Source organism: Euleptes europaea, chromosome 11 (assembly GCF_029931775.1).
Source record: "Euleptes europaea isolate rEulEur1 chromosome 11, rEulEur1.hap1, whole genome shotgun sequence".
Taxonomy (NCBI): domain Eukaryota; kingdom Metazoa; phylum Chordata; class Lepidosauria; order Squamata; family Sphaerodactylidae; genus Euleptes; species Euleptes europaea.
This window is the reverse complement of record NC_079322.1, coordinates 40,514,601-40,542,027: the sequence shown is the minus strand read 5'-3', so window position 1 is coordinate 40,542,027 and position 27,427 is coordinate 40,514,601. Positions and strand designations below refer to the sequence as shown.

At 40.8% G+C, this 27,427-nt stretch overlaps 1 protein-coding gene across 1 annotated transcript in view; it reads right to left on the bottom strand.

Annotated features, from left to right (window-relative positions):
* The window catches only part of JAZF1 (JAZF zinc finger 1), a 150,796-nt gene that overhangs the window by 46,664 nt on the left and 76,705 nt on the right, over positions 1-27,427 (bottom strand). Inside the window, exon 2 of the mRNA XM_056857591.1 lies at positions 9,549-9,621. Coding sequence (XP_056713569.1) covers positions 9,549-9,621 — 73 coding nt within the window. The remainder of the gene's footprint in view (positions 1-9,548; positions 9,622-27,427) is intronic.

Genomic DNA, 27,427 nt, shown 5'->3' with positions numbered 1-27,427 from the left:
GACTGGCAGACTACAGGACATAATGGGGTAGGCAGTTGCAGTGGGGGGAAACACACCCTGGGAATGTTTAAGTCATGAAAGAAAAGGCAACTTTTCTAGTGCTCCTTACTGCAAGCTGGCAAAAAGAAGATAATGACAGGAAATGAGATGTAAAAACCATTGCACAGGCTCTTTCAAAAGGGGAGACATTGCCACGGGGCTATACAATATTTCTGGGATTCAGCATTTATAATGACCACATAGAAGCTTAAAGCATACTTGGTTTTTTAGATGGATAACGATTGAATATCTGATTGACACCTGTTTGGAATTAAATATCAGCCTGTCTGAATAAGTGTTTTTTAATCTGAATTTGGAGATGGTTTAATGGCCTAGGGAGTGCTTTCTATGGAAATCCATTCCCTTCTAAGGTTCTACCCCATGTTATTTTCCCAGTGATGAACTATCCAGAGATCTTATTTATGCATTTGGTTCACTAAGGATTATTAAAGCAAATTGTACATTAGAAACAACAGAAATTAGATATAAAATGTTATAAACAGAAATAGATTATGACCTTCAAAAATGCTCTACCATGTTTCAGTAAAGACATTAAGAAAATTGTATCTTAATACTTTAATGCTTAACATTACTAAAAATTAAAAATATATTTATGTGAAAGAAGTCAGATTAATACTTTAATGTATGGTTTAAATTTGGTCAAGAACCCAAAATGGCCATAGCAGATCAGTGGCCTTCATCCATGGTATGGATGATGGAATTAAAATGGGTACAATATCTTTTTAAAGGCATAAACTGCCTAACAATCTGCAGGAACAGCAGGACCATGAGGAGAGCAACTCAGCACAGTCCCAAACAGAGTTACACTCTTCTAATTGAAGTCAACAGGCTTCAAGAATGAAACTTTGATTTTCTCAGTACAGGGACCAAGCCTTGCCCCCTCCAAGAGACTATGAGTATTTAAGTTGGAGACACATGCAGAGCTGCCTCTATCCCCTCTCTTATAACGTATTTAGCATCTGTAAAATGAATGGCCCAGGCTAGCCTGATCAGAGCTTGTGAAGCTAAGCAGGGTTGGCCCTGGTTAGTACTGGGATGGGAGACCACCAAGGAAGTTCAGGTTCATGACACAGAGGCAGGCAATGGCAAACCACTTCTGAACGTCTCTTGCCTTGAAAACCCTATGGGGTTGCCATAAATCAACTGTGACTTCTCAGAGCTTTTTTTCCACCACCGAAAACAATAAGTGCTAAAATCCAACAGTTGTTACAACAATGAATATAGATGCTTTTGACTTTTAATTGTTATCAGAAAGGAAACCTATGGTAAGATAACACAGTTCTACAGCATGGCGTTCACATTGATTCTGCCCATAAAACATATTGCAGTATATTACTGTGGTAATATCTTCTGTTAAAAGTCCCATTGAAGTGAATGGGTCTAATGCAGGGGATTTTCTGCTAGATTTTGCCCTATATTAATAATGGGAACTTGCCCTATATTTATAATTGAAACTACTCACATTGTCACACCTATTGCACTTATATTGTACTTCTGTTTCTTTTTAAAAAGGAAAAGAACCAGCCCTCTAGTATGTTATTGTCAGGATCATATTTGAATGCTGGACCTTTTTAATTAACTGAAAGCCATTTGAAAGTGCCAGAAACTGTTCATGTGTGAACTTATCAAAGATAAGAGAGTCACACTGAATTCAAAGTGCAGTAGCTTACTAATGCTAACAAATTAGTTCTGCTTTCAAGATGGAACACTTCTTTCTTTAATGTGTCAACTTATTACTGAGGAACTACCATTACTGAAGGAGCAGTCATACTAAATCAGCTTTTCAAAATTAATATTATTTATTCAATCAATTATGAATAAGGTTTCAGTTATCAGCTAGATGCTGAACAGACATCCCAGCTCAGTATTAGCACCTCATACACAAATGAGCTCAATGCAGAGACCCGATCTTTTTGCCAATACCGCAGCAAGTGTTGAAGTGAAACGATTCATAGGTACTACTCTGCTTAATTTTGTTTCGGGCTGCACTTAATCATTATTCGTCTTTAATGAGTATTTATTGTATGACCCTGACAGCTTGAGACTGCGGTGATAAATTATCTGACTCAAGTCTGATTAAAAATGCAACCCTGAATGCTAATTATCTCAACAGACCTGCTTAATAATAGCATTTCTTGTCAATTATGGAACCGCAGAATGGGTGCTGGTTGTAACATGCAACAGAAGCCTGTCTCCGAGGCAGATTTCCCATAATGCTTTATCATCTGCCACACGTAAATCCAGGATTTTGTACTGGTGATGACCTTCTTATTAGTGAGCTGACAAAATGATGAAGCTAGCCACAGCAGAACTCCAACCACTAGACAATTATGGACGGCGGCTGCAGTCAGTGGGAGATCAACAATACACCGTTAGCTGTGAAGCATTTTATTGCATGTTTGTGCTGAACATCTTCATTCCAGTAGCCCATCCTTATTTTGTGTCTTGGGGAATAGTGGCTGAATACAGCCCAAAGAGAGACAGAATGATGGCCTCTCAGTTTTTGTCAAATTTTTAAAAATATAACATGAAATACTAAATTGGCATTTTTTAAACTGGGGTCTGAGGACCTGTGAAAATCTGCAAGGGTACTCCAATGGCCAAGTCCTTTATTTATTTATACCCTGTCTTTCTCCACATTGTGAACCTAAAGAACTTTACACTGTTCTCCTCCTCCTCTCCACTGCTATCCTCACAACAACCCCGTGAGGTTGGTTAGACTGAGAGTGTGTGACTGACCCTAAGTTTGGTCTCCCATATAACCACTGAAAAAAGTATGCAGTATGTGAAAACCTCACTCTATAATAGCCAGGTTTCAATATTCTGTATCTTTTTCTAATTCTCTGCAGACACACCCAAAGTAAACACACAATACGTTTAGTAGAAGGGCAGATGATGCATGAAGTTAGGAACTGATTGGAAGGAGCTGGGGAATGCTTAGAGGCTGAAGGAATAGGAAGGGAGAGGATGGTTAGAGACAGTACCAGAGTAGTGGATGAGGCAGGGTTACATGCCTCAAAACATTCTTTCCAGCCAGTTCATTGAACTTTACAGGCTTTAAAATGCATAAAAGAATAATTAGGAGTAGCATTCATATAAGCAGGAGTGGCAGACCCACCGATGCCCCTCCCATTCTGCACGTCGAAGTAACATGATTGATTCAGAGTTGCAGAATCCTTTCCCAATATATAACAAATTGGTGTACCACCACAAATACTTTTTAAAATGGGCCAACCCACAGCAGCAAAAAGATATTTGGCACAAGTGTGACAGCTCAGTAAAATAAAAGGTGAAAAGATCTGGTCCAAGTTCCAAACTCAACTTAAGTCTTGAGAGGTGACATTTCGGAATGGTGTTATTTCTCTTCTTGTAAATGAGCTTAATGTAATGACCTGATCTTTGTGCCAATAGTATGTCACATTAGTACTGCAAATACTGAAATCAAATGTTTCACAAGTCTTACATGGCCTAATTTTTCATTCAGGTTGCACTTAACCTTATCATTTTTCCATGAACATCCACACTCTCTTATAAAGCAAAATTTTTTGGCTGTTCTTTGATGGGTTCTAATAATCTCCTTTACAGAACTATATATATATATATACAGAACTATATATATATATATATATAACTTCCCAGAACCGCAAATAGTATCAGATACAATAATTTATTACGTTTTTCTTCATTAGCAGAAATAACCTTTTACTAGGGCTTCCCCTTTTTATGAATGTTGAGCGGCTACCAGCTGCCTTTCAAATTAATTACAAGTCCATTTGCCTTCAAGAGGAAACAGTATTTTACTCTTGAAATAGCTTCTTGCAATACTGTTCACCCACAGAAGTAATCTAATGCTGCACAAGGCACAGTGTAGAAAGTCTGCACCAAAGGTTGACTCAGGGTGAAAACATTTTAAGTGTGGTGCATGTGGTCTGAATGCACATTCATTGCATCCCAAGGCATTTGCTTTCAGGGCAGAGAATGGGCATTTCAAACATTTCCATCACAGGATGCTTGATTGTCTTAACCCTAGAAGCAATAGACTATACCCTTGGTACAGAACAGTGGGACCTTCCCACTCTGTGAAAGAGCATATATAATTCATACTCCAAGCCATGGGTTGTGCTGATTCACAAATGAGAAGCCACTGTCAAGGTTTGGTAGCACACACCTTTTAAACCCACTACTTAAGGTGAAAGAAGGCAAGATTCTGGAAGATCCATGGGGGTAGGGGGGGAGGTAGAGAAAGAGAGAGAGAGAGAGATTGCCAGCTCTGGATTGGGAAAGATTTGTCAGCTGTGCAAATTTTAAAAGTCACACCAACATTTTCCAGATGGTAGACCACATGTTTAAAATGTAAATTATGTTAATCCACATCCATCTGTACTGAAGTATCATAGTCAATTCACAAATCCCACTCTAAGAATGGATAATTTAAAGGGGTCTACTACACCCCTTTCTATGCTAGTAAAATGTTGAACACAATAGGTGAAAAATGGGGCAAGGCCGCAAATTGGCTCTGATATTTATTCAGATTATTATTTCTGAAGTTTACATTGCCTAATTTTAGTTCCATTTATATGTTCCATATGTTCAAGCTTATAAATGCCTTTTTCTTGATAAATTACAAGTTTGTGGAACCAACAAATCCATTTTTTTATTACTGCAATGCCAAGAACAATCAATTTCATTCATTTTGCTGAGCTTTTAATCATAAACTTACCGTTTAAAACAGAGATAGGTTGACATCTAACAGTGTATACTTTTGGTATAGGCAATGGGTTAGTTGACGCTGTCCTGGTTAACTACAGCAGCTGAGCTTGCAAAAAGGTTTGGAAGGGATTTCACTGCATAGTTTCTTGGTCTCAATAAAGAAGATCAAAAATATTTTCCCAGAAAGTTATTTTGCACCTACTTAAGTATATGGAAACAGCATTTGCCTTAGGCACACCATTGTTATATTCAGCAAACCCCAGCAACATATCTACCATGTTAGCAATGCAACAAAATTAACAACTGGTACTGGAAGTCCCTTTAGTAGGACTACATGACACCCCCATCCTTACATTGGTAAAACAGGACACCGATGGCCATTTCTGCGCAGGTTAGCTCCCCTGGGTTCAATGCTGTGGGAAGGCTACTGAGAGACTGGGGCAGGGAAAATGCAGAGAAACCTGACATCTAGCAGCTCTACTGCCGCTGTGCTGTACCGGCAGCCACCTCAACAACCCCCTTTTTCCCTGGTGGACTGCAGAGAAAGCCAGCAACAGACAATCAGAGCCCTTGGAACCTTCAGAAGGATGGAGGGGAGAAGCAGAAGAAAAAAGCCATTGAATAGCTGTGGATCAGAGAGGTTTAGTGGTATAAGGATCTTTGTCTGACTCCAGGGTGGGGAATCTTACTCTGTCTCCCAGGTGGAAGTGGACTGGTTAGTGTTGTAGTCTAGTGTGGAACACACTAGTTTATGGTTCTCATTCACAGACTTTCACACACAGGATTGAATAGGGGGTTTTCCGCCAAAAATATTCTAATGCCCTTTAGAACAAAGTACTACACCACTCCCCTGACCTGGATGGCCCAGGCTAGCCTGATCTAATTAGATCTCAGAAGCTAAGCAGGGTCAGCCCTGGATAGTATTTGGATGGGAAACCACCAAAGAATACCAGGGTTGCTGTGCAGAGGAAGGCACTGGCAAACCACCTCTGTTAGTCTCTTGCCATGAAAACCCCCAAAAGGGTTGCTATAAGTCGGCTGCGACTTGAAGGCACTTTACACACACACACACACACACACACACACACACACACACACACACACACACACACACTACACCACTCTGGCTCATTGTTCTATACTCACATATTTGATGAAATGAATAATGCTGTTGCCTGGGAAAGATACACTCTTAATTAACTGCTTCTGACCACCAGAATTCGGAGCAGCCAAAAAGATGCAGTGCAGATACAGTGCAGACAAATATAGCTACAACCCTACAGTACAGATAAATATAGCTAAAACATTAACACGGTGCAGTATATGTCTGTCTTGTACGTTTTATCCCGTTATTCTTCCAACGAGCTCAGGGAAGCATACATTCTTTCCCATTTTAAAATGCAATCCTAAATGGAGTCCCTTCTGAGCCCATTGACTTCACTGGTTAATTTCATGGCACAGTGGGGATTTGAGAATGTAATCAGTACCTTACACTGTCTCTCATGAACAATATAAAGAGTTATATGAGGCTTGAAAGCAAAGAGAAGGGTGTCCTTGACCCGCCATTAAATTTTCTGAGGAAAGGGAGGAGGAGTCTTCTGCCTCCTAGGTTTAGAACAGCTTACCAGAGCAGATGAGGCTTCCTGGGTTCCCTTATGGTATCCACTGCTCAGAAAGGAAACAGGAACAGGAGCATAGTTGCCAAACTGGGTGTGTGTTGTGTGTAGTTTTTCCAGAATTACTACTTCTCTTCAGACTCCAGAGATCAGTTTCTCAGGAGAAAAGGGTGGAGTCAGAGGGTAGACTCTCTGCTGAGCAACCTCCCCTCCCCAAACGGCATACTCCCCAGGCTCTTCCCCTAAATTTCCAAAAAAATTCCCATTGCAGGAGGAGCTGCCACTATCACTAAACTCTAACAACCCTTCCTCACCAACTCAGGCTCTGATCCTATCCACACTTGCTTTTGAGTAAATTCCATAGGATTTACTTCTAAATAAACACACATTATATTAGACTACTAGTCCCTCTTCTTAAAGCCGTATTACCTCTCCTCAAATGAGGAGGCCGGTAAAGGGATGGCATATGATTAACTAGACTGCCTTGAATTTTTAGGGACCAAAAATCTTGTATATTTTCGGAAGCTGATAATTTGGATAGTCAACAGATTAATTCCCCCTCAAGATCTTAATCAAATGACCACATAGCACAGAGCTAAACTATTTAGCTTATTTCTTTTAGCAAGTGTATTTCTGTTTTCCTATGAGATTTCAATTGGTGTAAAAGATGGAATGTTCTTTCATATAAAAATTGCTACCATATTGAAAATGAGAAGTCAGGAAACAGGGTTCTAAGTCTAGGGTTCTCTCTGCCATAATCATTTTCTATCTGTAGGGAATTGTTATGAATGAAAGCCAGGCTCTACATTTAGAATGTTAAGTTGGATCCAAAGTACCACCAATAGAGTGAAACTGGTAAAGGAGGACTTCCCCAATTCCCTCTCCTGCTACAGCCCAATAAGCCTACTTCTACTCCTGGAGGTCAAGGGACTTTCAGGAAAAGCATTGGGGTGGGGGGCAAAGTAGGAATCTGCAGTGGGAAATTGTCCTTCCCTCCTATGCAAATGGAAGCACCATTAGGGTGCTCAAATAGCACCTTCAGATCCAACCCAGAGTTGGGATTTTCCTGTAATACATATATGCCCTTTTCACTTTATAGTTGATATAAAAAGCTTCTTTGCATCTTATCTGTTTCAAACATGGAGAATGTTGGTAGGAATGATTTTGTTCTTCAAAAGAAAAAATGCCTCATATTTCATTTATAAGATTTCTTTATAGATTGCTGGAAGTATAGGTTTAACGACAGTGTATATCCATACACTTTGTTATTTCATTTAATTAATATAATATGGTTTATTTGAACATTATATTATTAACTGACAATAAAAATGATTAAAAGAAAAGAAAGAAATTTTGGCCAGCTGCATAAATCCTTCCAAACAAACAACAAGCTATTCCTTTGGTTCTTAAATGAATTCATTTCTGTGCATGTTGTTTGAATTACCATCTGAGGTTTGTATTGTTCCTTCTCTAAAGCAAATCTGAGGATGGGGTATAAAGATACGACTATATGAATAGAAACACATGATTCCAGTTGGCCACCAACAACATAAAATAACATCAGACCCCAAAAAATATTCTGGCAAGTGACATGTGACTTTGATCCAGCTATTTCTGTACTTTGTCACAAATATTCAGTCCAGCAGCTTATGGAAGCTGCTGATTGTACCCTTCTGTGAGCTGCACAAATAACAATGCTTCGAGGGGAAAAATATGAATCTCCTTTCTGGAATAAATGGGGGAATATTGTACTTTATCATACGGAAGAGGGAAAGTACTAACGACTTATAATAATCAAACCTTAACATGAGCATTAAATTTTACAAATTTCTTCTGGCATACAGTCACATGACTAGGGTTGCCAGGTCCCTCTTCACCGCCGGTGGGAGATTTTTGGGGCGGAGACTGAGGAGGGCGGGGTTTGGGGAGGTGATGGACTTCAATGCTGTAGAGTTCAATTGCCAAAGCAGCCATTTTTCTCCAGGTGAACTGATCTCTATCGGCTGGAGATCAGTTGTATTAGCAGGAGATCTCCAGCTAGTACCTGGAGGTTGGCAACCCTACACATGACTATGTGGAACCTCATTTGAATCTGGTGTACATAAATCAGAAGAATCAAGCAACAAAGTATGTTCTAAATGGTACCTTTTCAAGGTCTAACCTGGTTCCAAACTGCATGCTTCAATGCCCCCCCCCAAAAAAAGCTCTTCTCAGACTATGTACTGGGAGGCTGGCAACCATGTGTTCTGTGAGTGCGCTCTTCTCAATATGCACAGTGGCCATGTTGTCTGAACAGGCGCACCACATATATTTTGCATACATGTACCAAGCATCAGTAACCAATGGAAGCTGCGGAAAAACTTGAAGAGGGCAATTTGTGATTGGAGGATAATTACATTTAGCAGTTCAGCAATCCAACTGGACAGTCTTGGCATGCCAATTAATTAATTAATGGCTACTAATAAGAGATAAAGATAAAAGCTGTAAGCTGCATTCAAACACCAGTATGAACCATGGCTTAAATAGTTTAAATAAACCATGGTTGGTGCAAGAAATTCTGGTTTACCTACCAGACATAAGTAACAAATCCCAGTTTAAATCCCAATTTGTCTGCTTCCTCTCTGCCTCCCACTTGGGAAGGTAATTATCTCTATACTTCTATCTCTATGTTCTGATGGCTTGCAAGGAGAGGTTCTATTCAACAAACTGTAGCTAGTGAATTCACAGCAAAGTATAATGGTATAAATTGTGGTTAAAAACCCACTGCAAACCCTAGTTTAAATCCTGGTTTAGTGCCATCTAATAAATGCTGGTTTATTGTATTGGCTGTATTCAAATATCACAACTTACGATGTTTTGATCAAACCATAGTTTATAAATCACTTTGAGTGTACAAAAAGAGCAAAAAATAGATAAATAAATGGCCATTTATTGTGATGTCTGCTATACAAGGATCTGACGAAGGCAGCACAGACTCTCGAAAGTTTATATCCCGAAAATCTTGTGGGTTTCTAAAGTGCAACTGGACTCGAATCTAACTATGAAAACTTAGCAGGATTATCCACATTTCCTTGTGATTCTTGGCAGTCTAAACACTTCATAATTCATGACAATAAATTTCAAAAGCCACAGAGGTTAATATCTGTAGGCAAAATGACTTACCGATTAATGTAACTGAGAGCGACATATGTTGGCTGTTGTAGTTCTTGTTTCTCTAATACACGTGGGTCTGTATCTGTAATCAAAATGCATATACAGTTATGAGGATCTAACTCATAGACAGAGGCTGTAATCCTAAAGACACTTTCCTGGAAATAAGCCCCATTGTGTAGCATTTATTTATTTATTTTTCATTCTTATACTCCGCCCTCATCCCTGTTTAGGATTGCTTCCAAAATCATGTAAAGATAAAAAATTTAGTGCAATTCCAAGCAATAACAAGATTATCTTTCCAGCTGTGTTACTCTGTTGCACCAAATGAAAACAGAAGTCCAGTACGTTCCTCGAGGATTAACATTTATTCCAGCACAAATTTTCACAAGTAAGAGCTCACTTCATCAGGTTATAGGATAATCGGCTACACCAGTTTTCAATGTTCTATATTTTCACTGCTTCATTACCATAATACTTTCTTGTGAGCTAATCATACCGGCCACAGGACAATTTAAAGACCCAGGTAGAAGTATCAGTGTAGCAGGCATCAGTGCTTGGATGGTTAGGCAAAGGTAGAGGCAGGCAGAATCCCAAGAGCTTTTGGAACTGTTCTAGAGTACTAGTAAAAAACCTTGTACTGTTTCAGATCAATTTAAGAAGCTTTGAGGGCTTCAACTGTCAAGAGGTTCAAAGACGCACATCTCTGCATTCACTGGCCATGAGCCTGACTCTGCTTTAGCTCCACACTACTGTTTTCCACCACTACAGCTATGTCCCATTCTCATGACTAGGTTACCCCAAAGCAGATTCACATACAGATGAAAACATGAAGAGGAAATTATTTGTTTATCTGGCAGCCTTCCTGAGACATTTTGCATGTTCTTTTTTAAAAATTAAAAAATTGAAATAAAATGGCCTGTATCAGGAGAAAAAGCCAATTTTCACTTGTATAGGAGATACTGTTTCCAACCTCCAGGTAGGGCCTGGTGATCTTCTGGAATTATAAGCGTACAGAGATCAGTTTCCCTGTAGAAAATGGCTGCTTTGGAAGGAGAACTCTATTGCATTATACTCCACCCTCCCCAGGCTCCACCCCCACATCTCACAATTTCTCAAGCAGGAGTTGGCAAGCCTAATAGGAGATTTTTTAGAAGTGTGGTTTTGTAAATACTTTATAAGAGAATGGACACTTTATGACTTGTGCCCATTAAAAATCCAGGTCCTAAAAGGTAGTGCACCAAGAGAATCAAGACTACATTACTGTATATCGCAGTTACTGTCAAGCAGGCTAGAGTAAATTACTCCAGAGTAACTGCTTCTTTCTGTGAAGAAAGTTGATGCACATTTGAGATTGGTGCTAGTATTGCCATGAGCCGCTCTGAGCTCAGCTTTGGCTGGGAGGGCAAGGTAGAAATGTAATAAAATAAATGAATGAATGAATAAATGATGCATTAAAAAACAGGTACAAATAATAATTATGAAAGAGCTCTCTTGTTTGGACGAGGGGCATTTCTTCAAAACCATTAATTTAGCAGGAATTTATTCTTATTTATTTCATTTTTAGTCCATCTTTGCCACTGAGACTCAAGGTGGATTACATAATTATAAACAATGCAATAGGAACAGTAATACATGCAATAACAAAATTAGAAAACGGACACTGCCTAGCTCTGGGCCCTTGCATATCATGCAGGTCATAAATATAAGAGCTAAGTATTTAAAAGCAAAAAAATAATTGTCGTTTTCTTGGGAAAATCCCTTTCACAAAGCTTATTTTAAAGATACAAATTTCCTGTTTGCTCTTGGGGAAAGCATCCATTTCTTTTGAACCCTGCTTTGGAACCTAACAGCCAAACATGTTTGAGATGCCTGTTTTATTAGAAAACACAGCGAGACACACTTTCAATTTCGAAGGCTGCATTTCAAATCCTGACTAGTGTGCACAAAACCAAATATATCCTACTTTCATACTCAATTTTAACATAATCGGCATGGCTGGCCAAAGAGCTTAGCATCGCTCTGGTACTTTGTTTAGGCACATTCATCACAGATAACAAGGCTTTTAGGGTTTAAAGGGAAGTGACCTTCCATGGGAAATACCAGCAAGCTCCTTGGGAACTCTGGACAACTTTCTTGGCTTCTTTCTTCTTGATAACATAGCTTAGGTTCTGCCTCCACTGCTGACAGCTGATCAGAGTGCCAAATACCGACCTACCTCCCATTCTCTCTGCGGCTGCCTGTTTTCCTTCTCCTGGCCTGCACGATCACCCTTTTTGTTCTGTATCCTTTACCCTGTGCTGGCTCATTCACACATTACCCCCCTTCTCCCTTTCTTTGCATCGTGCTTTCCCCCGCCACATTCCTCGTGCTAATTTGTCATTCTCTCCCAGATATTCCCTTCAAGCCAGCTCTGTTCCCAATCTTGATTTCTGTGCATTGCAATAAGTTATCTCTGGATGAACAGGCCAGCTATTGCGAAGTGCTTCAGAAGAGATATGGGCAGGGGCTTAGCGAGAGAGACAAGGGCAGGCATATAAAAATGCCAAGTTGAGGCTTTCAACTTTTCTTCAAGCATTAGCAGGGTAGTAAAATGAACCCAAAGTAGTCTAAACAGTTTCACATGGGATACCCAGAGTGCCTTAAATGTATCTGCAGATGACAAATGTTTCTTGAAAAATCATTCAATGCTAAACTGCTTCTCAACTCTGTTGGTCTTTGTGGGGGGGGGGGGGGGTTAGGAAAGGGAGGGGATAGACTTTAATACAGCTACCACAAACCAGTGCCTGTAAAACAGCTACAGCTGTCATTTATTCTGAACAGATCAGTTCTTGGTCATGTACAGACATCACCTTAACCCACTGGCTTCCTGAGTTAGTGTGTGGTACGAATGAATCATTATTATAGTCCTTTCGTTGTACAATTAAGAACTTCACAGTTGATGTGTTCTCCTCCTCAGACACACACACAAACTTCAGTGATGAGCGGCAATGGAATGGACGCCCTCATTTTTGGGTCAGGCACTCGAGACAACATGCAACAAATTAATCCAGAGGTCTGTGTGTCCCCTACAACCATTTTTTAAAAAACTTCCCCCCTTTTTTATGTTTTAACCTACTCTAGGGGCTCAGGGACCTGAAATGTTTTAAAAGTAAAAAGTTAAGTCAGTGGTTTTTACTCTGCAGCTCACAGAGAGCCACATTTGCAGTTGCCACCCATCAACCTAAAAAGCCACATGGCTCCTGTATGCCCTGCAATGAGGATGCAGAGACAGTGGAGACAGGTATATGCATGGAGTGGATGGGTCCTTTACTTCCATTCCTGCCATGAGGCTCACACCTTACTCATCCTCCAGTCCAACCAGCAGCAGCTGTTTCAAGTTGGGAACCACCTGTCAACCACGAGCCCGCCCAGGCAATGACCTTACCCACTTTCCTGGAATATGGGGTAAGTGCGCATTGGAGAATGTTGCTTAGAAAAGCCAAAGATGGCATGTCAAAGAGCCACATGTGGCCTCTGAACAATTATAATTGATATTACAGTTACAAGTCCATCATTAGAAGAACCATTAGATGTTTAAATAGCCTTTCAGAGCCAACATGGTGTAGTGGTTAAGAGCAGTGGTTTGGAGCGGTGGAGTCTGATCTGGAGAACCGGGTTTGATTCTTCACTCCTCCACATGAGTGGCGGAGGGCGGTTAATCTGGTGAACTGGATTTGTTTCCCCACTCCTACACACAAAGCCACCTGGGTGACCTTGGGCAAGTTACAGCTCCGTTAGAGCTCTCTCAGTCCCACCTACCCCACAGGGTGTCTGTTGTGGGGAGGGGAAGGGAAGGTGATTGTAAGCTGGTTTGAGTCTCCCTTAAGTGGTAGAGAAAGTCAGCATATAAAAACCAACTCTTCTTCTTCTTTTAAAAGCTTCCAGAGGAAGAATTTTCAACTATGGGGAGTGGATACAGAAGGTCAGTGCTTCTTTGTCCTGTGTTAAAGATTAAATAGAAGCTGATATACACATTCAGGAAAAACAATTTATTCAAGTGGAGAACTCCATGTTCATATGCTCCTGAAGCTAGAAATCTAGCATCTTAAAGGAGAAGGGTATTTTGCATTATGAGGTGAAAGCAATCCCAAGGCATCTCAATTAGCACTGGCCAACTAGACTGTACCATCCTGCCATGGCTGATCTGAATCAAAGGTTTCATTCATAGGGCTGGTATGTCTAGCAACCTTATTGCTTCAGCCAGCATTCTCAAAAATAAACATTTAAATTGGCTTCTTCAAAATCTCAGGCTTACTCCTAAAAGGACATGTCATTTACTACGTTACTAAAACCTCAATCAAAGAAAATCTGTTAAACACTTCAGGCTTTAACTGGTTTCAAACATTTCCCGAACAGGAACACCAGGACAGAGAATATGATGTAATGCACAGACACCCTGTGAGGGAGGTGAGGCTGAGAGAGTGTGACTAGCCCAAGGTCACCCAGCTGGCTTAATGTGGAGGAGTGGGGAAACAACTCCAGTTCACCAGATTAGCCTCCGCTGCTCACATGGAGGAGTGGGGAATCAAACCCGGTTCTCCAGATCAGAGTCCACTGCTCCAAACCACCGCTCTTAACAACTATACCACGGTGGTGTACACTCTGTAAACAAAGTTTAAGTGGGAACCTATCTACACATATTGGGTGTGTGTAGGGTAGCCAACTCTGGGTTAGGAAATTCCTGGAGACTTGGGGATGGATCCTGGGGAAGGAAGGGTTTGGGGAGGGGAGAGGACCTTAGTAGGATATAATACCATACAGTCCATCCTCTAAAGCATCAATTTTTCCAGGGGATCTGATCTCTGTTGTCTGGAGATCAGCTGTAATTTGAGATCTCCAGGCCCTACCTGGAGGTTGGCATCCCTATCTATAGGAGTATGTTTACTCAATATTGGATCAGGTTCTTTGATTTCCCCCCCCCCCCCTTAGTGCTATTGTTTTGCATGGATTTTTCAAAAAATGTACATCATTCTGTGCTTGGGAACAATGGTCTCTAATATTTTCAGAGATAAAGGTAAATGTAACTAAATTTGTGCATGCCTACTTCTCGTTCATTCACTACTTTCTCCCATACAAACATTGGCAAATGACCCTTGGAGGACTTCGCATAAAAGAGATTCAGCAACTCCACTCTGCATGTGACTCAGGCTTCAATTGATGGTGGTGGAAAGTGCCATCAAGTTGCAGCTGACTAATGGCGACCCCATAGGGTTTTCAAGGCAAGAGACATTCAGAGGTGGTTTGCCACTGCCTGCCTCTTCGTGGGCTGAGAGAGATCTGAGAGAAATGTGACTGGCCCAAGGTCACCCAGCAGGCTTCATGTGGAGGAGTGGGGAATCGAACCCTTTTCTCCAGATTAGAGTCTGCTACTCTTAACCACTACACCACTCTGGCTCACAGGCCTCAGTTACATTGTAACAAAGAAATGCTCATAGATGATCACTTGTCTTGAAGCCAATGGGCAGGGGGAATTATAAGAGTCTAGCCGTATTGACCTGGGAAGTTATTAATAAATCCAAGATATATTATAGAATGCCAGTAACTTAGCTTATCAGTGTTATTTTAATTATAAATTTCAACATCAAAACAATAATGATATTCCTATGCTATCCAATAGCTTAGCATACTTACACAGCGCCATCCTATGCATGTTTACCTTAAAGTAAATCCCACTGAGTTCAACAGACCTTGGATTGCAGACTCACATGTATTATGGGCAGCCCCATCTTAAGACCTCAGGGGTGGCTCCGGTCCAATTTACCCCCCTTTAACCTCCTAATACACTATCATAACTTAGAGATGCACCAGTGTAGCACTAAATGGTCATCCTAAGCCCTTTTGAGTTGGGGCTTAGGACAAGTCTGTTACATATAACAAACAGCGCATTCCTGAGGTTTCGACGCAAAACCTTTTAGGAGGCGGCGTGACCTCGCCGCCAGCGTAAGTGTGTGTAATCGCACGATTGCACGCACTTACGCTAGTGGTGAGGCCAGTCCCGCCAGCGGCCGAGCACCACAGGACCGCGCCTTGCCCCTCTGCTGGTGCAGCCTTTCAGTGGCACAGGCCACGGAGTAGAGAGGCTGCACTGGCACAGGGGGGCGTTCCAGGAGCAGGCCAGGGGGGAGGAGCCGCTGGTTAGGCGGCTCCCTATCCTGGTTGGCCGGTTATGCTGGTGCTGAGAATGGCAGTGCGCAGCCTCGCTGTTTCCTATGGAGCGAAAGGCCCCGGTAAAACAAAACAAAAAAAGCCGCAAAATGGCTTTTTTTTTTGTTTTACCGTGTACGGGAATCGGCTTAGGAAGAGGCGCAGCTGTGCCTCTTCCCTGCCGTCCCCGTACGCCACCAGCTCAGGAATGGTCTGATAAACTCTCTCTTTGAACAAATAACATGTGAACTTAAACAGGACAATAGCATTATTAAGCAACACCACTTGTGCTCCACTTTTAAAAATTAGATTTCAAATTCCATTTAAAAAAATCTTAGAAATGATTTTTTGTTTGCTGCTGTGAAAGAGGAGAAACTCATTGGGTCGTATTATAGATTTTAGGGCTATTTAAAGCCTTTCAAGATCATTTTTTTTCCAAATAAGGGAATTAATTGCATGACCATATCGCCTCTTGGATATGAGCACTCCAACAACAAAAAAATAACCTTTGAAGCTTGCACTTCATGGAGGCAATTAAAGTGAAAAATGAGAGAAGATGCATAACTTTTCAAAACTGTCTCATATATATAAATAACATTACATACCAACAAGGGCAGAACAGGATGAAAATCTAACCCCAACATTCGTTAAGCCAGTCACAGCATTGTTTATTTGGTTGCTTCAGAATGCCCTTTTCTATCACTGCAGGATTCATCAACATAGCAATTTGAAGACTTCTCCCCTTAACTTTTTTTTCTGGTTAAATAAGCATATTTGGATGTACATTAGAGGCTCACTGACTGCTTAGGAAATTTTTATACCATCTATTTTATTATACTTTACCTTCCAACACAGGCAGTTGAAAAATATATTCAACCAGCACAGAGATCCATCAGTGATCAGATGGGCACATCAGTCTCTTGCCAATGCAGTGGAGGGGAGATCCTCATATATTTCAGCAGAGGAAACCGAGCCATGCATGCTTTGAGCTTCCTTACCCACAGATAACTGGAGTGGCACACTTCTATCTTATCATTTTCCAAGCAAATTATTCATAAAATGAAGTTGTCAAGTCAAATTCAATCATTAGTACTTCACCATTGTCCATTATACACCATCTTCTTTGCACCACAGTGCAAAAGGCATTTATTGGGTGTATTGGTATCAGAGTGCTTTTAAATAGTTACCCATACAATTGCTCTGGATGCTTGCCATTTGTAGCGAAAGGGTACCACTCCATAAACACTCACAAAAGACTACATTACTTGTATTCTTCTACATTTCCTCAGTATGTTCAGCTGTGGCCTGGGCCCTTTTCCATCCACCTCTTTATCAAGGAGGATGGCTAGCCTTCCATCACATGGAGTTCTGAGGTTGCACACTGGAACACATCATGTTCCTAAATCTTTCACGTCCATGTGCTCACATTCTGATGGAAGTCAGAGGAAATTTTTTATAAACTTTGCCAAGAAGATTAACATTTAGGTATCTACAAAAAACATGATTCAGAGAGATCACATTGCAAAATGCATTAAAGTAACACAAGTGCATTTATGAAACAATACAATGTACATTTGGGAATCTCAATGGAAAACTGAAGAACATTTCAGAAATTTTCTATACCTTATGCACGATATAGCCAACAATAATGGATTTGGGACAGCCAGGTTCTAATCTCCCCTCCAGCTCTGGTGGCTTTGGGCAAGCTACTATTTAATCTATTTAATGGTGTGCAACCTGCTGGAGATATAAAATTGCCATTTCCTTTATTCTCATTGATCTTCCAGAGGTAGTCAAGTACAAGTTCATTTCACATGCTATGATGATTTTGTGCTTATTATGTTAATTTTTATATGGAAAACATAATTATTGATGCAGCCCAAGACAATAATTAATGGCTACCTTTTGTGGGTAGAATATCCATTAATCAAGTCAGCAGACTAGAGACCTCAACAATTATGAAAAATGCATTAGAGAGGAAAAACAAAATGAATCTACTGGGACAATTTAAGAACAAATAAATACAGGTTAAATCTATTCAGTTAAGAAGCTCATATGCCACCCCTACCAATTGCTGGGGGTATGTCAATGTTTACAGAGTTTGCATACCTGTATAACAAAAGTAACATAAAATTAACTGAGTGTCAATACAAGATTACAAAAAACTCTTCTTCTTATAGAGTTTATTGAGGCATGTGATGCATCTCAATCACTCAGGAAATGTTGTATCTACATTCTTTGTATTAGAAATATAAAGATGAGGAATTTATAACAGCAGTACTGGCAGGCCAGCCCTATAAATGGTGCTTACAATTGCAGCATTTTAATTTATATAGTGCTTTATATAGTGCTTTCAATAAGTGTTTAAAGTGCTTAATGTGCATTATTATATCTAATTCTGAACAATTACCACAGAGTGCAGATCAAAAAATCCACACAATGGGACCATGTACAGTTAGGGAGTACTTTTTTTTAGCTGTCTTGGGAAAGCCCCAGGTTTGCAAAAAATTAAAAATTAAAATTAAAGATCCTTGAAAACAGGTATGGGGTTGAGGTGGAGTTTGTACTTCAAGTGTATCATTATGTCTGTAATATGCAAACCAAATTTCCCCTTATTCTATGGCATTTAAAAAGCTTAATGGGCAAGTTAAATTCAAAACATCAGTTTTCTTAGGCAGTGAACTTGGTCAAGATTTTACTAAAAATAATGTGGGGATCAACCTGGCATTCAAACATCCAGCTGTCATACATACACAAGCCAAGTTTCATTCCATTATTGCAATACTCATGAGTAAGATTGCATTACAGTATGTTTTATATCTTGCCTGCCTGCCTTGATAATGGGTATGGGGGCCATGCAGGTGTTCAAGATTCACAAGAAGAACTGGAACAGATTCTGATCTTTTTCTTCAAGAGGGGCATTGCATTTGTAATATATTTGCCATTTTCCCTCAGGCTCTTACTAATAGCCAAGTTGGTATTTAAACTCCCCACAGTGAACTATGTTGTAAAAATTCCTATCAAGTTTTATTCAACTATCTCTGTGTTCAGGGTAAATATTACCTCATCAGTGGCTCAGTTCAGACATGCCAAACCATGGTTGAGGAAGCTTGTGGTTTGGCATGATGTTTGCATTAATAAACCATAATTTGCAATCAGCCAACAACTGGGAACCAAGTACCATAGTTTGAAGAAGAGTTGGTTTTTATACCCCGATTTTAACTACCTTTAAGGAGTCTCAAACCGGCTTACAATCTCCTTCCCTTCCTCTCCTCACAACAGACACCTGGTGAGGTAGGTGGGGCTGAGAGGGGTTTTGAAAGAACTGTGACTATCCCAAGTTCACCAAGCAGGCTTCATGTGTAGGAGTGGGGAATCAAACCTGGTTCACCAGATTAGAGTCTGCGGCTCAAGTGGGTTTCCAAATTATGAGTTATGTTAACTTGGGTCAGCATATCTCTATGGACAACCCAAATCGTGGCCATTGCATTATCTCCAGAAACTGTTGTACCACATAAGACAGAGTGAATGTGTAAACCTGAGTAGAAAATGGCAGTTGAGAAGCAGTTGTAAACCATGGTTTTGCCTACTGAACACATGAACATATGAACACATGAAACTGCCTTATACTGAATCAGACCATTGGTCCATTGAGTTCATTACTGTCTACTCAGACTAGCAGTGTCTCTCCAGTGTTTCAGGCAGAGGTCTTTCACATACATACTACCTGATCCTTAAAAATGTAGATGGCAGGGATCGAACTTGGGACCTTTTGCATGCCAAGCAGATATTCTACCACTCAGCCACAGACCCTCCCAAAATATATTGTATATTTGGAAGCTCAAATATGTGTGATGTCCGAATTAAACCAACATGTCTTTTACAGCTTTCCTGGCTCTCTCATAAATGGCTTTGGGTATTGTATAGGACTTTGAAAGGAGAATGATTGTAAGTATACATACCAAATTTTACTGTGATGTGTCAATGGAGACAATGCCTTATGGCAGGGGTATCAAACAGGCCCAAGGGCCAGATCCGGGCCCTTGACAGCTCTTATCTGGCCTGCGAGCCAGCCACCATCACCCCACTCTCAATCTGGGCTGGCAAGGCATGGCCCAGCCTGACCAAGTGACATTTATGTCATATCCAGCCCTCATAACAATTGAGTTCGACACCCCTGCCTTACAGGGTACCTTATATGTTTCTATCTTGTGGGGAAATGAGTGTGAGAGCTGAGTTGGTGTTCAAACTTCAAATGAAGAATTATACCATATTTCATTTTTACCTCCCTATGTTGTTGGGAGATATGCAGTGCATTTTTCTCTCACTGCCTCCACTGGAAACGGGTGAGAACGTCAAGCTGCTATGCAGACCTGAAATGTAAAACTTTGTCAGAACATCCACACAAACTTACTTTTTTTTTTTTTAATTTCTCACTGCTTCCTACAGAAAAAGGATACAGGAGTTGAGCTGTATTTGAATTTAAAAAGCAAAATTGTTTCTTGATCATGCACACCAAATTTAATTCTGATATCTCAGTGTTCAAAGAGATTTATTGCATTACAAACATAAGCAGCATGCATGCACACACACACACAGAAGGGAACAGAAAATGCCAAGGCTACAAAGACCTTGCTTTGCTTGACAGATTATTTGCTACAAAATGTAGTTCCAATCCATTTAAATTTACTTATGCCTAAATCCTACTGAAACCAACTGAACAAGTTAACCACACCTAAGAAATTCTATTAGGTTCGACGTGACTTAGTCACAACTAACTTTTGGTGTATCCAAGAGTCCTCATGAATATGTATCATTTTTTCATTGTAAATTCAATCAAATGTTTGCTGTATTTTCACACCAAGCTAAACAGAGTATTTTGCAGCACCAGTCATTTCATTATGCATCAGCTCTTATTGTTCATAATATACATGTAACGATAGACTAACTACAACCGTATGCAACCGTATGCACACGTCTTTGGGAATACAACCGATGCACACATCTTTGGTAATAATCGTCACTGAAGACATTCAGACTTACTTCTGACATGACTCAGGACTGGGCTATGAGATAATGACTCTAACCAGGACTTTTTTGTGGACAGTTCTCACCAATACGGATTACTAGCACCTTTTTTTCAGAACTCTCCCAAGTCCAGAGGGGGAACTGGCATTAATTGGCACAAAGTTACATATGAGTATTGACACTTTTTAAAAAAAAAACAAAAAAGCACTAACCCTGAGTGGAAATAATCTCAAAAACCATTAGGTAGTAGAACAAGAGATGGACTGACTCAATAAAGGAAGCCACAGCCCTCAGTTTGCAAGATCTGAGCAAGGCTGTCAAAGATAGGACATTTTGGAGGACTTTCATTCATAGGGTCGCCATGAGTCGAAAGCAATTTGACGGCACTTAACACACACGCACACACACACACACACACACACACACACACACACACACACACACACAGAGTATATTATATACCAATTAACGGATATTGCAGTTTTTTATAATAGGGTCTTCCAACCTGGATATTTTTAATAACCTAGCTGTTATAGAAAGTAGGTTTGAGATACGGTGTGTATGGCTCATGTATGAGTATGTATGTATTGTATGTAGTGCTTAGTTTTTGCAATTTTTTTAGTTTATAAATAAAAAAATATTTTTTAAAAAAAGAACTAACCCTAACACATCCAGCTGGATCCACCTGGCTTTTCCTCTGATGTTAAGGCTATGTTAAGGATCACGAGACTTGAATGAACAAAAGCCATGTGAGTCTGTAGTTAGGAGGCCGATTGCATTAGACTGAATAAAAAGTTGGCTAGATCCAACTCATTATTCATAAGTAATTTTCATTGTGAAACCAATCAGATCTAAGATGCTTGACACAATCCCTTTGATTGGCCAGGAAGTATATTGAAACAATCTGCGTTGAGCCACAGTGTATTAAGGCATATGTGTTCAGAACAAATCACAACAAAAACCTGCTTTATCACAAGTAAAACGGCAACCCAAATTGCATGGATTCATTTTTTTTAAAAAAATTCTCTTTAAATAAAATTCAGATGCACATCCAGCCAGCTTCAGCAAGTTCCTTGCTCACAAATATTAATCATCTCCCGCAGCTAAAATAATCTAATTGTAATCCATTTCTGTAATCAGCTAATGTCAAGGGTACATATTTCATCAGAGAAGTCAAAAGGTCTTCATTGTAGGCTATCAGCAAAGCACTAAATTGTGTAGTGCTATTGAAAACCAGCTACATATAACTTTGGCTTGCTGCATCTAAAGCAAATTGCCAATGGCAACTAATATTTCATACACTAGTCTCTTGATATGAACCCAACAGGCCGAAAAAAATTGACAAGGGAAATATATAACACAGAATCAACCAAGGTCTTACAATGCATTGGAAGTGAACTTATATCTCCCCAGACTTGTTTAGGATCATCATGCCTTGCCAAGGCGTGAAGTTAACGCTCCTTAAACTGTTGTTGTTAGGGGAAGCACAACGTAGTCAATTTCTGTATGTTTTAATGAACTGAAAAGAAAGAATCTTGGCCGGCCCTTTTAAATGACTACAAGGCTGGCTTTGTGACCCCCTAACTTGATAAACAGACAGTGTTCTGAGAGTGCCAAGTGTATCAGGGGCCACACATCCTTCGCATGTCTCCCTAATGGTTTCATTAACATGTATTGCATCAAGAACCTACCCCATCTGCCTGTTTATTCTTTGGGAAAACAGGATCACATTATCCTAATTTAGGAAGGCAAACTAGGATGTGGGGAAGGGCTGAGCCAGTGTGGTGTAGAGGTTAAGAGTGGTGGACTGTAATCTGGAGAACAGGGTTTGATTTCCCCACTCCTTCACATGAGCGGTGGACTCTAATCTGGTGAACTGGTTTAGTTTCCTCACTCCTACACATGAAGCCTGCTGGGTGACCTTGGGCTAGTCACAGTTCTCTGAGAGCTCTCTCAGCCTCACCTACCTCACAAAGTGTCTGAGGTGGGGAGAGGAAGGGAAGGAGATTATAAAACGGTTTGATTCTCCTTAAAAGGTAGAGAAAATAGGCATATAAAAACCAACTCTTCATCATCATCATCATGTTTGTATGCAGAAAGTCTCTCGCCAAAAACGCATGGTCCCTTAACCCACTGTATTCCCCATTTCAGCCAGGATCAAATTGACCCGGGCTGGGGGGAAACTGTATGCATTACCTTGAAAAGCAGGGACGAAACTGTGTGCAAATCCATCCATCTAAACAGAAAGTGCGGGACAAATGCACAGTTCCTGTTTAGCTTGCAACACCCCCGCCCCCCGGTGATTGGTCGTTTCCCGGGGCAGGGAAGGCCCTCATTGGTCAATTTGAAAACGACCAATCACCGGGGGCGTGGGGATGTGTGCCAAACTAAACAGGAACTTCATGTCTCCAGCACTTTCTGTTTACATGGATCGATTGGCACAGTTTCGCCCCTGCTTTTCAAGGTAATGCGTACAGTTTCCCCCCCAGCCCGGGTAAATTTGATCCTGACTGAAACGGGGAATAAAGTGGGTTAAGGGACCATGTGTTTTTGGCCTCTGGCTCAATCTCTGGCATCTCCAACTAAAGGATGTGAGCAAGTGGCAGATGCCCCGAAAGACCTTTCTGCCTGAAACCCTGGAGAGCTGCCGACAGAGTAGACAATTCCAAGCTAGATGGACTTGCAGTAAGGCATGTTTGTAAAACTGTGGTGCTATCTGAAAACTCCTAATTTAGATTAGTGGCTCTCAAAGCGTAAAGGAAGGTCACATAGTTGCCAGAAAAAAAAATAGTTTTGAAATCAATTGTGTCCCTTTTCAATAAGTGCTATAAGGGAAAACCCAATACCCCCACACTCTCGTGCTGGCTGTGTTTTTCACGTGCATTTTGCTACCATTTGTAGCTTTGCAGAGGTCATCACCTATTGGCCAGCAAAGAAAAATAACTGCCTGCATGTGCTTTTCTGTCTTTTTAGGCATTTGCATAATTGTGGAGTTTGCCACCTACTGGTAGATAAGGGATTGCAAATTTGAAACACTGAAGATAGTTGCTGCAGCTCCACAACACTGTCAATGAAGAGAAACCCCAACAGATACAACATTGAATTCAGCCCCTTGAGAGTTTTTATCTGGCCTCTCGATCTGGGCTGGGGAGCCTGCTGTGGGCTCGCCAGCCAAGGCAACCCCCACCCCCAATCTGAGCTGGCAAGGCATGGCCCAGGCCAACCAAGTAACATTTATGTCATATCCAGCCCTCGTAGGGTTGCCAAGTCCCTCTTCTCCACTGGCAGGAGGTTTTTGGGGCGAAGCCTGAGGAGGGCAGGGTTTGGGGAGGGGAGGGACTTCAATGCCATAGAGTCCAATTGCCAAAGTGGCCATTTTCTCCAGGGGAACTGATCTCTATCAGCTGGAGATCAGTTGTAATAGCAGGAGACCTCCAGCTAGTACCTGGAGGTTGGCAACCCTAAGCCCTCATAACAAATGAGTTCAGCACCCCTGATCTAGACCAAAGGTGGAGGAGCTGTGGAATTACTGTGGGGTGTGTTTTGCGGTGAACCGTAACCTCCACAGAACTGCCTGTAAGACCAGGAGTGACAGAGGCAGACTGAGAAGCTGAAATGGTCCAGGAAGGCAGGGCAGAGGAGCACACTGAGAACAGCGAAAAGAGTTTCAAATTTTAAACTCGCGCTGCTGATTTTTCCCAAGTAAATCCACATTGCCTGAGCATGGCTAAAATTCAGAGAAGCATATATGACATGACTAAAATTAAAAGCACAGTGAGGAGAAAATGAGGCTTTCCCTTTTGGACTGATGGTTAACCTTTTTTTATTTTTTTGTTTTTGGGTGTGACAATACAGGGACCCTGGCAAAAATTCAATTACTCATGTAACAACTTATGATTATGTACACTTTCCCAAATTTAATATAAATATTTTGAAAAATTAGCTATTCTTGGGGATCATTAACAGAAAGGCTTTAGGTACCTCCAGGAACCATAAATTCGACTGGTGTTGGTACCACACTGACATCTTGTGGTCACCATTTTTACAACATATGAAACAAAGCATATCTACCCAATGCAAGGAAAAATGCTTGTATATGGGAATTTGTGCTGAAATTATATTATCCAATTCAAATTTGCATTTTAGTTGTTTCCCAGGGTGGGGGGGTTGGATACAGTGCTAGACAATTTAGAAAACATGGAAACCTCTTTTCCATATTAAAGAATCTTGGGGACGTTTTAGACCACAAAATGTATTCTCATTCTTTTTATTCCAAGGCCTTCCCCAAAACTTCATCATGATAGAGTCAATATATGCTGATAAGATAATTAACCCCCAAGTAAGAAAACATAGGCAGCATCTATTATTACAGAAGGATAAATTCATTTGGCTATCTTATGCCAAAGCACAGAATTAAGGATACTGCTCAGGGCTCAGGCTATAACAGATGTGGAGTCAGCAGGTTCACCAACCCCGGCTGGAACAATGTCACTCCACCTAAGAATTCGGTTTTTTTAAACCCATACGTTTAGTTTGTGGTATGGCAATTTCTATTTAGAGAATATTGGGGTCTTTTTTTAAGAACAGGAAAATTTCTGGATGACAAAAACGTATCTTTAGCTATCAATGATGGGGAATATGAAACCCAGAGGTTGAATCCTCCCTGACCACAATATCACTGCCATCCCCACCAGGTCAGATAACATGGCTGGGGAGTGGGGTGTCAAGGTCCAGGTAAAGTCCGGAGATCTCCTAGAATTACAACTCATGTCCAGAGTTCAAAGATCAGTTCCTGTGGAGAAAATGGCAGCGTTGGCATTATGGCATTATACCCCCTCTGAGGTCCCCCTCCCCCAAATTCTGCCCTCTCCAGGCCCCACCCCCAAATCTACAAGTATTTCCAACCTAGAGTTGTAACTGTACTTGGAGGGTCTGTAAATGTACATACTTGGAAATATTATAGTGAGCAAGGCTGGCTACAACCCTACTTACAGCATTGTTGAGATTTTGATATTGCCTTAGTGGAGAGCTCCCAGGAAGCTCATGCATTCAGGGATGGGGGAATTGCACATTTCCCCCCTTTTGGTGCAGCAGCTCACCACCACCACCACATGGACATATAGTTCATTCCACCATGTGAGTGTACCATTTCAGAATTCAGATGGGACTTCTTTAAATGTTTCGGAGGACAGCCTCTCCTTAACATGAGGCAATGTCTCCCATATACATCCTGATTCAACAGTGTGGTGTTCAGAATTTCACCCTGTATCAGACACTAAATCTGACAGTAAAGGGAATCGGTGTTTTTTCCCTGCTAATATAAAGGGAACCACTCCGTATGCCACTAACTTAAAAGGTAATAAAACCTGGGCTTTGTGAGTCAGGCAGGGAAGTGGGGACATCAGAGAAAACTGAATAAAGAGCTGGGTGAGCATTTGCCCTTCCCCCCTTTTTTTGCAGGTAACTTAAAGCCTGAGTTTGGTCAGAGATGTAAATCAAAGAGCTCTTGGTTCTTAGCCTGTGGCCTCATGGGAGCTGTGCTGGCAGAATCAGCACCAGCCAAGACATCCTAATGGCTCATCGCCTCCTTTCTGCTCAGAGCACAGATCTGTTTAAATTTGTATTGTTGATGTGAATTTTACTTTGCGAGCTACTCTGAGCCCCCACTATGGGAGCAAAGCAAGACAAAAAATATTTAAATGCATAAAACAAAACAAGATGTACATGTTCCTACCTCAAAGCTTGGTTGAGGGGATGCCTAAAGTTTTACAGGCCTTGAAGAAAGAGAAACAATTCTAACATTGAGATAGAGCTGTGAGCGCTTTCCACTGCTGAAATCACTTGGCAGCCACAATGACTGCCAAGGTGACAACTAGAAACCTTCTGTCAGATTACTTCCAATTATAGGGCTTTATGAAAACAGAAAGGATACAGGATGCCTTGATGAAACAGTGTATATATAGGCTAATCATCCTCAAGCTGTAAGGACTGATGCAAGGACTCGTTGTTATGGATATGTCTGCGTAAGTAATGGCTGTTATTGCTTTCAGACTTCATTTTACATATTTTGTGATATGGAGAAGGGAAGGTGTTTACATCTTACATTTCTAGACTTTACAGTGTGGCAATGTACCCACTGGCTTGCTTTGAAAAAAATACCATTAAGTGACTATCATTCTTTTTGGAATTTACAGTAAAGGAAGGACGACATTTTTCTTAACTAGTCCTTTCCCCACTTTAATGACAAACTATTTAAGAAAGAGAAAACAACAATATGGGGTTGGGTCCTAGAGATGTTCCTCTGATAGGAGTAATAATCCATAATTCCACCTCCTCCCTTGTCGCAGCCCTTCCAACCTTTTTTTTTTTTTTGCCTATGAAGCTTCTTAATCTTTTCATAATTTGCAGTACTATAGACAGAAAAAGTTTCCCCTTAACAAAGGTCATTTATACATGGGAGTTTTACCTGGAGCTCGATGCTCGCTCAACCCACACTTGTCTGTTGTGTATCCAAAATTTGCTATGTACCAGCAAAGTCACTGAGCTCAAATCCAGAAGCATCTCCCTGCCCCTTGAAAACGCTGCTTTGTAATTGGCTGTAGTGCTTACTGTGAGAAAAACGTCCAGCTCCCCTCTCCCCCAGCAGAAACCCAAGTGCCGTTTTACAAAACAATTTC